General features: G+C 33.9%; 2 protein-coding genes across 2 annotated transcripts; one reads left to right on the plus strand and one right to left on the minus strand.

The window, feature by feature from the left end:
* Positions 1-429: 429 nt before the first annotated feature.
* On the plus strand, positions 430-5,195 carry LOC128982676 (ras-related protein Rac1-like; the record flags this gene model as incomplete). The annotated part of the gene is made up of 3 exons (XM_054401618.1): positions 430-492; positions 685-819; positions 1,830-5,195. Coding segments are annotated over 3 exons (354 nt in total), but the record flags the coding sequence as incomplete, so codon positions are not given.
* Positions 5,196-7,729: 2,534 nt separating this feature from the next.
* Positions 7,730-12,652, minus strand: LOC128982678 (39S ribosomal protein L12, mitochondrial-like). Its single transcript, XM_054401619.1, has 4 exons — positions 12,534-12,652; positions 11,649-11,871; positions 10,877-11,011; positions 7,730-7,920 (listed from the first exon to the last, which is right to left on the minus strand). Exons 1-4 carry the CDS (start codon positions 12,650-12,652, stop codon positions 7,804-7,806), a joined length of 594 nt encoding a protein of 197 aa, XP_054257594.1. The 3' UTR covers positions 7,730-7,803.
* Between the last annotated feature and the right edge of the window lie 594 nt (positions 12,653-13,246).

Below are 13,246 nucleotides of genomic sequence, written 5' to 3' on the forward strand. Positions count from 1 at the left end.
AAACAATCCTACTTTGACATTTCTCACAGCTTTTTGTTGCTGCTTATTTTCAATAAGCTGTTTTCATAAATGCAAAAGAAAATAATAGTGCTGTAATTCCCTGTTGGTAAATCTTATAACTTTTAATGCTTTTGCATATCATAGAACCAACATTTTTAGTTGAAACAGCTGACAAAATTCTTTAATTCCCTTTAAATATGAATAATCATAAGGTAGCTCTAACCTAAAGGTGAGTGAGCGTAGCAAACGAACTTCAACCAGGACGTGATTGAGCCATGCGAATAAGCTCATCTTGAAAATGAACGAGCATTTGACATAAAACCACATCAGGACAGGACGACGTCTGTCGGGCCAGCTAGTAATATTATATAGTAAGATGTAGGCTACATTGTTTTACTTACCTCTCTTAATTAAACCGTTTGGTTGCAGGATGTCTTCTTAATCTGTTTCTCTCTGGTGAATCCCGCGTCGTTTGAGAACGTCCGAGCTAAGGTAAGACAACTCTTAAATTGCAACTATTTATGATTACAATACATGTTTTTTTCTAATATATTAACTATAAACTAAATTATTAGGCTAAATTAAATTATTAAATTAAATTATTAGTTTCAAAGTTAGGTATAAAAATGGAGTGTCTTCTAGTACATTTCAGTAGTGGTAATGTTGGGATATTTTGTGCTACAGTGGTACCCTGAAGTACGGCATCACTGTCCCAGCACTCCCATCATCCTGGTGGGAACCAAGCTTGATCTGAGAGAGGACAAGGAGACCATCGAGAAGTTGAAGGAGAAAAAACTCTCTCCAATCACATATCCTCAGGTAATATTGTGTTATATTCATCTCCTACTGAGACTAAAAGTTGCTATTTATTTTAAATCAGCCACGGTTGCTGTTAAAAATGTTAATGTTCCCTACTAATCTGTATAGTGAAGTAAATTGACCATCTAAATCTTCTTCCAAATTTTCATTAAAGAAATGTTGCCTATTTTCTTTACAAGTACAACTTAGTTCAATCGTCAAAATAAATAATTACCATAAAACACACAAAATGAACCAAGACAGTGCTATCTTTGGTAGCACAGTCTTGTTTTTGTCAAATTTTATTAACCTTTGATTTTAATACACGATCAGGGACTCAAGGAATTTCTTTCTGGGTATTGCAACATCAGACAAACAACATAATTTTTATACGTATATTAATACAAAAACTTAAAATCATGTATAATCAACAAAAGTGTACATGAAATTAATAAAAACTCTTACTTTACATTTAAAAATATATAGCAAACAAAAACAACAATGCTATAGGTGACACATTGAACTACACTCCGTTCTACGCAACTCTACAGGCTTCAACTGATTAATAGGGGTTGTGCGGGGGAGGTATAAGAGCCATTTTATGTTCAAACGGTTCCTTGAAAGATATTTGTGAGGTTCTGTTACTCTTAAAGTCCCGGCTGGCAATAACACATACTTTACTATCAAAACAAATGTGTCCAGAGGAAAATTCCGTGGTGCCATCTATAAAGGGTTAATTTTTTTATATTGACATATTGCAAGTTTTGACAATGTTGCACTTGCAATAAAACTAGTAAGTATTTATTTGATGATTGTTTATCCAAGAGTTGTAACATGGACTGTTTATAGAATATGATTTACCCAACTTGTCAAAGATAAGAACCCTCATGATTGCTTTTCTCTTTCTTTAGGAGGAAGGATTCAATTGGGTTATCTTGAGTCTGTAAAAAATCATTCTTCCGTAACCTTACTTACAATGCAAAGATGTCAATAACTTACTTACAATTGAAATGTCAATTAAATGTTACCAGGGTCTGTCAATGGCCAAGGAGATCGGAGCGGTGAAGTACCTGGAGTGCAGCGCTCTCACACAGAAAGGCCTCAAAACAGTGTTTGACGAAGCCATCCGTGCTGTCTTATGTCCTGTTTTGCCGCCAAAACAGCGGCGGAAATGCGTTCTGCTGTAGATTGACTGGCTGTCAGCCCAAAACTACAAACTGTTCTTGTGTCACTGAATCCCTCCAAACATTTGTTGTAGTCGATACAACTTACCCTAATGTTATGAACATAAAAAAAAATCAACTTCATTATAATACGTGCTAAAAACAATATCCTTCGGTAATTATGGCACTATATTATATCCACTATTAATATACTAAACTTTTAAAACTCATTTACACGAGATGGCAAATTTATTTTCAACCAACCAAGAATAATCCTGCACTAAAAATTGGGGCTCGATCATTGGAGAGATATTTGTGCATTTTGTTATAAAATGTTGTCGTTAAAAAAACAATGAAAAATGAAGTATGAAACTTCCAACTCCCTAAAAATTTAAAGTGACACAAGAATGTTTATTGCTTTGTTTGATTTTTTTAAAGGTATTCTATGTAGCTACAATTTCAGAATTTATTTGGTTGTTATATTAATTGTTGTAATTTAATAGGATTTGTCTATGCCTGAGACAAGGTAAAAATAAATAAATAATAATACTCCCAATTTCTCGAGCATAGACAAACTTCCTCATAGGTCTATCTAATCAGCTGACGCTGAGATGCACAACTAGAGGATTTGAAGACTCAAATCCGAGGACTCTGTTTACTTAGTGCTTAATGAAACGTATTAGTATAAAATAGTTTTAACGCTGTTGTATTAATTTTTACATAACCTGTCCCATTTGAGTCTTCAAACTACTCGCACAATATTGCCATTGCAGCAATATAACTGAGAATATAACCAGAATATATGATTGTTGTTTTATAACTTTAGGCTAATATAATTTCTTATTGAAACCAGTTAAGTTTATTCATAATTGAATGCTTTCCTCATTACGCTGATATAATTTCTCTTAACATAGCTGCATTTATGTTTCAGTCCACATTGTTGATTGTTAGCTCGTCAGAATCCTATGTTGAATTTGATATAGGTTAGGTTACGTTGGATAGTTTCATGCTGTGAGACAAGTTTACGACAGATTTTATCTATTTAATGTCGGAGTACCCGTTGTATTTAATGTACGAGAATTAAAGATTTATATTTTTGAATGGTTCAGCTTATGTCGAGTGTATATAAAGTCTTTGTGAGTGATCGGGGCGGATTTCCTTGCGGAAATTACAGTTTTGCGCAAATTATGTATTTGACTCTATGAATTGGATTTGAAGAGCGCTGAGTTTATAAGAAAAAATAGAATATATATTTAGAGATTTAATGAGATTAGTTGCTTTTACAATGGTATCCCTTGAGTTAGGCGTATTTGCTTTAGCATAAAATACAATCTTAGTTAATGATAAATTGATAAGTTGATTTTTATGAAAAGAAACATTTGGATCTAAAAATACAACTAAACTTTCTCATACCATTTGTCATTAAAAAATAAAAACCTTGTAGTATTTTAGGTTAGTAACCAAATAATATGAAAACTAAAAAATAACTAAAATACTAAACAAGTTAATTTTCTTGTGTTTTGCTGAGTGGAGATTCTGGTGTGACAAACACAATATCATTTCCCAAAATACCAAAATAGGTCATAAATAGTTGAATTATCTTTTGTTTGTTTCTCTTTTCAAACTGTAAGGACTTCATAGGTTAATTCAACTAAAAAATGAGAGATTGGTTTGCGTTAGTGTAATAACTTCTTCTAAATTATTTAGTTGTGTTGACTGGTTTTATTTATTCCTAGTTTACATGACCAACTAGTGTCAGCACAATATTACTTCAGTGCCAACTACTACTTCACTTTATTTTACTTCACTGTCGGAGATCCGCGGATAAAAGCTTAGCATCGTCGAAGGTTTGTCGTCTTTCAAGATCTACATATGGTGTGTAATCCTTGTAAATAACAGTAACTCTTTGAGCCTCATATGTAAGATAGTGTTTCTTAAATTATGTTTATGATTTTCAACTGAGTATTTCAATGTACCGATAATCGTTCTAAATTGAATGCCCACAATAGGTTGGTTGTACTGTTTTTAAATGATAAAACCTTTGATTATTGATAGAATTAGACATTCCATCCTCATGTTAAAGTTTTTAAATCAAAATGTACATTGTTGAATAGAGCTACTGACAAAATGTGCTGATGTTAATAATTCATTTCTGTTTACAGTTAATTTTTAACCAGGTCAATTTGGCAGGATGATTTATTGTAAGCTATAGCACAATAAGCTTCAATTGACATGTCCAGGACCCTGGGACTGCCCATCATTAAAAGGCTATATCTTTAATATCACACCAACTAGCTTATTGACAAAAATGAAGGGAGGAAATATGATTTAAATTTTAGACTAACATTCTGTGAGTGGCTTACTTAACAAAGTTCTTTTTTAGTAAAAAAAGTCTACAGCTGGTCCATAGAGATAGGATTGTCTACTTCAGTATTTAAAGGTCTCCAATATCTGGAGCTACCTCAATATCCACACTTTGCAAATTGAATTAAGTTTTTATCTTTAATAATAATCAAGATAGCTTCTGTGACACGTCAAAAGCAATTTTTGTATTTGATTACTTACCGTAAAATCAACTATTCTCCAATACTTACTAAATTATGTTTGTGTAAATTGTGTATCTTTATTGTACAGTGTTTTCCATGCCATCAGGGAAAAAACTTGATCATTTTTATGATTTTTTTTATTAATTTAACCATTATTTGTATTGGATAGTTATTTTTTAAAGTGCCTCGACTAAGAGTTGATTTAACTTAGTGGGTAATAATGCAAAAATTACTAAGAAAATAGGGTGATTGACACCGTTTTTTTATGTAAAAAAGGACTCTACAAATTATGATCATGAGCTATAGTCAAGAAATAAAGTAAGCACTAAGCAATGTTAAATTCAGATCTTTGTTGGTCGTTAAAGCTAGATTCTGAGTTGAGGGGAAAAACAATTTTATCATTCAATCAGCCATCCTTGGCAAATATATATTTCTATAAACAACCACCTCATCAAATTTTCATTATTATTCTTATTTTGTTACTGTTATTCTTTATTTTATATGGATCTGTATTTAGTTGACGGACCTTTTATAGAATAATTATCGCACATTAAAAATAAACCTCTTGTAAATGGAAGGAGGTTTAACCTACTGAAACACTGTATTCACGCTAACTGCCCCTGTATATAGGCTGTAGCAGATGTTTGTAAATAATGTCTAATCGTTTAGATAAAATAAAACATTTTAAACCGCTCCTCTATATTTTTTATCTAGTTCCCAAATTTTTTATTTTCCAACTTCTTTGATTTCCAAAATAAAGTACAGCCTTCTTGTCTTGGTACCATACAAAGATGCATGTCTTGTGCACAATTGTATGCATCTAGTAAAGTGTTTGTTGTCTGTTGTCAATTCTGTGTCCTGGTGAGGGAAGGGTTTATTATGGTGTGGTTTCAAATAACACCAATGATAGTATTAAGCCTACTGTAGTTTCTTAATGCAAACCTTAAAGTAGGATTGCTTTCATAGCAGTGAAAGCCAGTTGAGCGATCACGTGTCATGGTTTTTAATGAAGCAATATATAAAAAATATTTATAGTTATAGTAAAGTACAAAATACAACTATTTCATCAATTGAACTTGTCAGTTTTGCTCAGAACTGTCAGCATCTATAAAAGTTTCATAAGTAAAGATTTGGATATTACATACATATCCTTTGTATCGGTATTTTTCTTGTGTTTTCTTGGAAATGTCATCTGGCGAACCCACAGTTCTGGTTGAACCCGACTTTGAACTTAAACCAATTGACATTTTCCCAATCTTGGCCAGATTTTGCAATTCAGGCAGAAATAATCCTGCATGGATCCATACTATTAACGCAACTCTGTTGACAGAATAGCACAAATAGTTGTCACCATACTTCACGAGATTTGTTTTCTTAAATGTTGTATATTTAACATAATTATGAAAAGCACTGTTTTCAAGCAATTGTTCTACATTCAACTATCTCAAAACATTGCCAGAAGTAGTTGTTCGTTGCGTTTCTGGCGTATATTGCTCGTCTTCACTTTCTACTAATATCAGGCAGTTTTTGAGAATGCATTCTGAAATTGTCCTTAATATGACACTCTTATGCGAATTGGGTATTTTCTTGTAACATGAAAACGCAAAAAAAAACTTTATCCTTATCAGCTGGGCTGTGCGAATCCAGAAATTTTGGTTCGAATCCGAATCCGAATCATAGCTGTACAGATTTTATCGAATCCGAATATTTTAATTAATCCCGAGTCGAACCCGGATCGAATCCGAATCTGAAATTTAAAGCTGTTATCGAATCTGAATATTTAAACCTGTTCAGAGTCAAATCCGAATCCGAGGAAAGTCAGCAGTACCAATTTTCACATTTTTAGACCACATTTTCTGGGGCTGAAATAACTTAGGGAATTGCTTAAAAAAATTCTTGAAATGGGCCAAATAAAAAAGTTATAAAATTTAGGCCTACCTATTTGAAGTTTTGAAACTAAAAAATTGGGCATTAGTTAGGCCTACCACCTAGGCCTAAGTTACTCTCTAAAAGTGATGGACTACCAATTTGTGTAGTCTAAAACATAGGCCCAGCCTATTATACACCTCGGTGTTAATCCTCCACACAAGCCTATGTCTGCATTACTATTACAAGTAACAACTAACACTGTGAGGTTAAGTTTACTGATAGCCAAGATAGGGTTCAAATGCGACCTACACTAATGTGCCTAAAGCCTAACACCAAGTTGGTCAGGTTCCTAACATCAACCAGTCAACAGCAAATCGGAGTGCACAAGTAGTTTTTTAGTGTCTAAAAAATTAAATTGAAAATTATATTCAATCAGAATCTAGTAAATTTGAATATCGAATCCCAACTCGGATCTATTTCCAAGAAATTCGAATATCGAATCCGAATCCGAATCCAGTTAGAAACAGTAGATTCATTCTCGAATCCGAATCGAATCTCTAAAAAGATTCGGATTCGATTCGTTTTTCGAACTATTCGCACAGCCCTGCTTATCAGGCAATAATAATACCCCAAGTCGTTGCCAACACAACAATTAATAAAGTGTTTTGTCAACAGAATGACATCATCAAAAATATTTCAAAGTAAATATTATAATACAATACAATACAATTTTTAAGCTTTTTAACCGCCTTTTTTTATGTAAAAGTAATTAGATATCCAACAACAACAACAAGTCCTTGGAACGAGTTGCAAATGATTTTACTTGAGCTGGATTGAGTCCATGTTTAACTCAGAATCAAAAAATCATTAATTTTCTGAGACGGTGATGGCCGAGTTTGCGGGACTCTACTGTATTATTAAAGCCAAGAAGCTTTGTGCGATAATTTGCACCATGATAAAAAAATTCGTTCACTACACTACTCCATCATTTAAGTTCCATTTCGGGGCTACATTGAAGTGGCTATATGGGCTATTAACAGCTGTGTAGAAGGAACGTGTCAGCCTTAGTCACTAACAAGACTACAAGATCGCGTCACTCATCCTACACTCTAATTTGGGTTAAAATACGCACATAGTGGCGTCCCCATCTTAAAAAATTGATAATTGATACCCTGGAATTTTGTCACTTTTGGGACAAGTAGTGAAATATTTTGTAACATATGTATGTACCCGTCTTTGTTAAGTAAATAGATTGATTGATTGATGTTTGTTTACAGTCAAAAGTTATGTGCTGCAACTCCCTACCAGATAGAAGTTTTGGTATTCAATGTTTAATCAATAAGGGAACATCAATAGTCAATATTACAAATTTTATTGGTTGGTGGTATCTATCCTTTGTACAAAACTATCCTATCATAAACAACAGCCTACTCTATGGTGATTTCAGCTCCAACTTTTACTAAAGCTTCTTTCAACTTCTCCGCTTCTTCCTTAGGCACATCTGCCTTGACCACTGTAGGCGCGCTCTCAACAAATTTCTTGGCCTGAAAAAGAAACAAAATTGAATCAAACACAGTTATGAGTTCTTTGTGAGTTTTTGCTTATTTTTTCCTAACCCTATACTTACGGGAAATAATTAGTATTGAAACTCAATTACCACACCCTGTAGGAAAATGAATTAAATGCTGAAACAGGTTTCTGTGTATAGATTGAAAGAAAAGTTTATAACAGTTTTCGTCATATACACGTCTAATTGTTTACTTTTACTCTAGCCATTTTACAGTACCGTACGCAATGAAGAAGTTTACATTATAGTTTATTTATTAAAATTGAAATGTACGGATATTCAATCAGTTTCTCTTCTAGTAATAATTTATTTTGAAAACTAGGCTAGGTAAAATTCTGAATTTTTTTATTACCGGTATACAAAAAAAATATTGACCTGCTAACCTGTTTTCCTTAAAAGCATGGATTTTTGCTAAGACTTACAACAATTAAAAGCTTAAACAAGATCTACTATTATATAAGGGGGTCCGCGGAATTGGCTAACTCTGGAACTCGCTAACCCCATGTTAAATGCCCTATCTTCAAATTTGGTCGATGAGAGGAACTCGCTAACTTGTTCGGTTTCGGAATTGGCTAACTCCGGAACCCGCTAACCCGCTCTAGAGCCGGGTTAGCGAATTCCGTCCTCGTACGGAAGTCGCTAACTCGGTCCCTCGGCGGAACTCGCTAACTCCCAATCAGAAGCCTCGCGGGCCGTCCAATGGGAGCCAAGCACGAATATTTTTGGCCAGTGTTGCCGAAAGTGTAGTACCTATATCGTATCGGCACCATAATGTCGTATCCTACGATTAATTAGGAGTAAGAGCAACGTAGTCGATAAAATAAATATATTTAGAAGTATGTTTAACCACAGAGAAGTTCTTATGATTATTAGAGTGGAAAATGCATTATAGTCTTACCATAGACTAACCAACACAAGTAAACTTTACATCCCATTGTAAACTTTGAAGCTCGTTTTTCGTGTCTAGTTCATGTCCGGTGACACTGATCGCTAGTGTCGACAAAATTGTGTTTCTATTATTTTATAGTTAACTTCATGATTTGTTCCTTACTGTTAGGTTATATAACTAGGGGACGTGTTATTAGTTGTGATTAGAACGTTTTATTTGGTTAAACGAGGTTTTAAATTACTGAAAACAAGAAACAATTGTAAACAAAACACAACCTCTAAAGACAGTGCACCGGACAGAACTAACAATACAACTAGCTGTCTTCAGATCATAAGGATGAGAAATGTACTAATATAAGTGAGTATGTTTTATATGTGGGTTTCTTACTTAAATAGTAGCTTATTGGTATGAAAAAGATAAAAATGCACATTTAATTTGGATCTATTACATGTTATGAAATATCTATTTTCCTAGTCCACCATTTGTTTCTTTTATTCGAATAAATACCATTTTGTGAACTTCTGCAAATAAAATTATTGAGTTCGTATTTTATATACTGGGCTTGTAGTCACCTTAAATCATAAATCATAATAAAATTTACACGTTAAACGTCATTACAGAATTACATTGTAGTGGTTATGTATTTTTAAATAGAGCTATTGAATTTAAATAAATATTTATCAATACATTATAAAGTGGTAGGCCTAATGTATTCATGGATTGCATTAAAAGTTAGTCTATGCATAATACAACTTGTAAATTTCTTTTATCGTAGGCTATTAGTGTAGAACCCGGGTCATCCTCTTAATTTTGTTGAATTAATATTAATTTTACGTCTTTCAGTAGGCTTACTTTTTAAAAGTCTGGAGTTTTTTTCCAGGCTGGTTCTTTCTTATCCAAAAACAAAACTACTGTCTATTGTGTAGCTCAGTACTGGGGAACGGTGAACCGAGCAATGGCTTGGTATAGTTTATATCGATTGTGAAAGCAATATAAAGGAAACCCAACACTCAAATCAGGAAAATCCGTCAATTAGTTTATAAAAAATCGTGAATTAAAATAACCCTGTCACGTTTTATTATATGAATATTATATCTTCTCCAATTTTTTACTAGTGGTGCTTAGGTGTACAATCTAAAAACTGTTTTAAAACATGTAACATTATTGCTAAAAAATTCAACACATTTTAGAATTAGGCAACTATTTACTAGTAGGCCTACAATGCTTTGGTTCAAACTATTAGGCCTAGATAAAAACTTAGTCTATGTCATCATATTTGTACACGTAAGTTGGACGGTTCAACGACGAACATTTAATTTAATATCTATGAATTAGTTATGAAAGTTACGATGGTTGATGACTGTATTAATTAATGGTTTTGGTTTATTACGACATTACAATTAAAACTGTTTTCCGTGTTTAAGAACTTGCGTGTATTTTAGCTTAATTTCGTAGAGGTTTAATTATTTATTACCAATTAAACTAAATTTTGAATATTTTTCATATTCTATTATTTTCTTTTATACTGATGGCATTTATATTTAAGATCGAAATCATAAACATTTAACTGGCCATTGTACAGTTTATAAAAAAACACTTTTTCATGATTTTTTAATTGTCTTTTAATTACTTTGGGCTAGTTATCTGTTAAAAGTGGAATTGATAACAAAAAACAATAACATTTACTGTATCTTCATAGACACTGACATTTTGAAATACGGCAGTGTACGATTATTTTGTCGTACAAGGTTGGCAACGCTCCGAGCAGTGGGCGCGGCCGGGTTAGCGACTTCCAGAGTTAGCGAATTCCGCCGCGAGACAAAATCGAGTTAGTGGGTTCCGGAGTTAGCCAATTCCTGACTGAGACGGTTAGCCAGTTCCAGAGTTAGCCAGTTCCGCCACACGACCGAGTTAGCGAGTTCCTGAGTTAGCCAATTCCTACGTCTCATATAAGGTCTTTGGCTTTTGGAAACTGAGATTAGACATCCCACCTATAAATAGCAGTAAAAGCTAATGTGTACGCCTACTCATTAAAGGTAATTACCTGGACCAAGTTCATGCCTTCCAGAAGGTTTTTGATTTCCTTGATGAGCGCAACTTTTTGTTTCTCGTCATATTTCATCAATTTAACAGTGAAGTCGGTCTTGACAGCTTTTGTTTGAGCATCTTCATCATCCTCCTACAACACACAAAAATGTTCGTTTTAATGTGTAAAAGGTAGACTTTTCCTGATATGGACTTTTTAAAGAGTCAAAGTGCGTCCACCTAAACATTAACAATCATCTGGTACTGCCATGGAACACTAACTAGAGCCTAAGTTTCTTGTGCCATTCAAAAGTGAAATGTTTTTTTTTTACATTTTAAATTAGGAACTTTCTTAAATTAGACCTGATGATGGATGCTGGTTTTCTGAAACTGCCTTTGTCCTGTCTAGATACATCAAAGCTGAATATTGGAGGTCAGTATCCCATATTTTGGAAATTATGCATAACTTAATGAGATGACCATGGGAACCTATATAAGTAGTAATTTACATATCACCAGAAACTAGATTTTTACCTTATAATAATGGTGCAAACATTTCTCAGCTCAGCGGAGAAAAATACTAAATGAACTACGACCAATTGAATTTTCAATATTTTCTTATAATTCTTGCCTCTGTCCCCAAATAGTGTAAGTACAAAGTACAAACTAAGAATTGATGGATCGTCTAAGAAAATAAAATTTAATAGAGTGAACAAAAAAAATGTTGTAATTAGGAATTCATTGCTTTGATATTTATAAAAAAATATCAGAACTGTCCCCAGTCTTCTTACCTGAGGTTGGGCTGCCCCAACAGGCATTGCACCCATGGCCATCATCGGAGCATCTGGAAGGTTTAGTCGCTGCTTCAAGGCCGTGCTCAGCTCTGATACCTCGACTAATGTCAGCTGAGAAATATCTGCCACAAGCTTTTCAATCTTGGGTGTTATATTTATTGGATGTCCATCAGGAGTGGGGGTTGAAAGAGGTTCAGCTGCTGTTTGAGCTCGAACACAACTAAAAAATGTTAGTTTAGATAAGTCATTGGTATTGGTTATATACCTTAAAGTTTAACAAATTACATTTAATTTAACCTGTGTTGTTTTATTTATTTAGCCTATTTATTATTTATTAAACACCAACGGCAAACACCATTTTACATTAAGTAGTTACAAAAATATTATAAAGATTTAATAATTAACAGAGGAGTAGAAAACAATATTTAGAAAAAAAAATAACAATGTATAAAAAATATAACAATAACAAAACATAACAATGAATATATCAATAACAAGAATACAAACAAAATAGATCACAAATATTAACATGAGAAAAATCAACAACAACAACAATGATTTTATGGGGTACCCTCAAGGATGCTGTCAGCCGCAGAACGCCGAACCACTCCCAAGGAGGCAGTTAAAAGGTCAACAGAGCTGCTTATCACATTCCCGAGGCGCATAATCCGGGGAATGGGACTAGATCTGGCGTAGTTAGTCCCAGTATGGTCAAGTTCAAATACACGCTGATGATTCTCGAAGGAACATGGAAGTTTATCCTTTCCAGCAAGAAGGGGCAGTTGACTTGGTTATTTATCAGTTTTTAGAGAATGTCACATCAGCCACTCGCCTTCTGTTTTCAAGACTCGGAATGCCATAGATATTAGAGAGCTCGTCTACCCGGACGTCACGAAAGTCAAGTCCAGCACGACATCCCAAGAACCTGATGAAGCGTCTTTGTACCGACTGAAGATGGTAAATATGGCCAAGATGGTATGGTGACCAAACCAAGGAAGCATACTCGAGTAGCTGCAGGATGAGAGACTTGTATAGGATAATACAGGCATGGTTGCTATAACTGTTTAGGAACAGGCTGCACACAAAGAAAACCTAGTATTAGGAACGGTAGTAGGTACCTCTAAACCTCATTAGCCGAAATGGATGGAATTAACTTCACGTTGTTAATATGCTATTACAAAACAACTAAACAATCGGGATAGACTTTCATAAGTGGGGCCAAAACAACCGAATGAATATATCGATCAACCGATTATTTAATTCGATATAGGTATCAAGTGTGGTTGGTTAGGTTAAACTAACCAAACTAATGAAATAGGCTAATCAATATATGGAATAAGTTAATCAATACAGTATTTTCATTCTGTTGATTTTGGCCCCACTTATGAAAATCTACCCAACAATCGTCTCAACATGGGCTAATTAATTACATATAAAATTCATAACAAAATGTAGGCCTATTCACTGACGTAACTGGACTATTTTACTTTGGCAGAGGCTATTCGCACGTCAGACGTGCGCTACCACTGCGCACGTCTGTTCCAAATGGCGCCATATTACGTTCCTAATCCAGTTACTTTTATAACTGTTTAGGA

The sequence above is a fragment of the Macrosteles quadrilineatus genome, unplaced genomic scaffold, assembly GCF_028750875.1.
Source record: "Macrosteles quadrilineatus isolate MER2022 unplaced genomic scaffold, UCM_ALF_1.0 Scaffold_952__1_contigs__length_24998, whole genome shotgun sequence".
Classification (NCBI taxonomy): Eukaryota; Metazoa; Arthropoda; class Insecta; order Hemiptera; family Cicadellidae; genus Macrosteles; species Macrosteles quadrilineatus.

What these genes read in the sequence shown, in the direction of transcription:
- LOC128982678 (XM_054401619.1), bottom strand. Translation starts at nt 12,652, where the DNA reads ATGCTTCCTTGGTTTGGTCACCATACCATCTTGGCCATATTTACCATC. An exon ending in TTGACTTTCGTGACGTCCGG is followed by an intron (nt 11,872 to 12,533) that starts GTAGACGAGCTC and finishes AACATTTTTTAG; the next exon opens with TTGTGTTCGAGCTCAAACAG. An exon ending in TTGGGGCAGCCCAACCTCAG is followed by an intron (nt 11,012 to 11,648) that starts GTAAGAAGACTG and finishes TGTGTGTTGTAG; the next exon opens with GAGGATGATGAAGATGCTCA.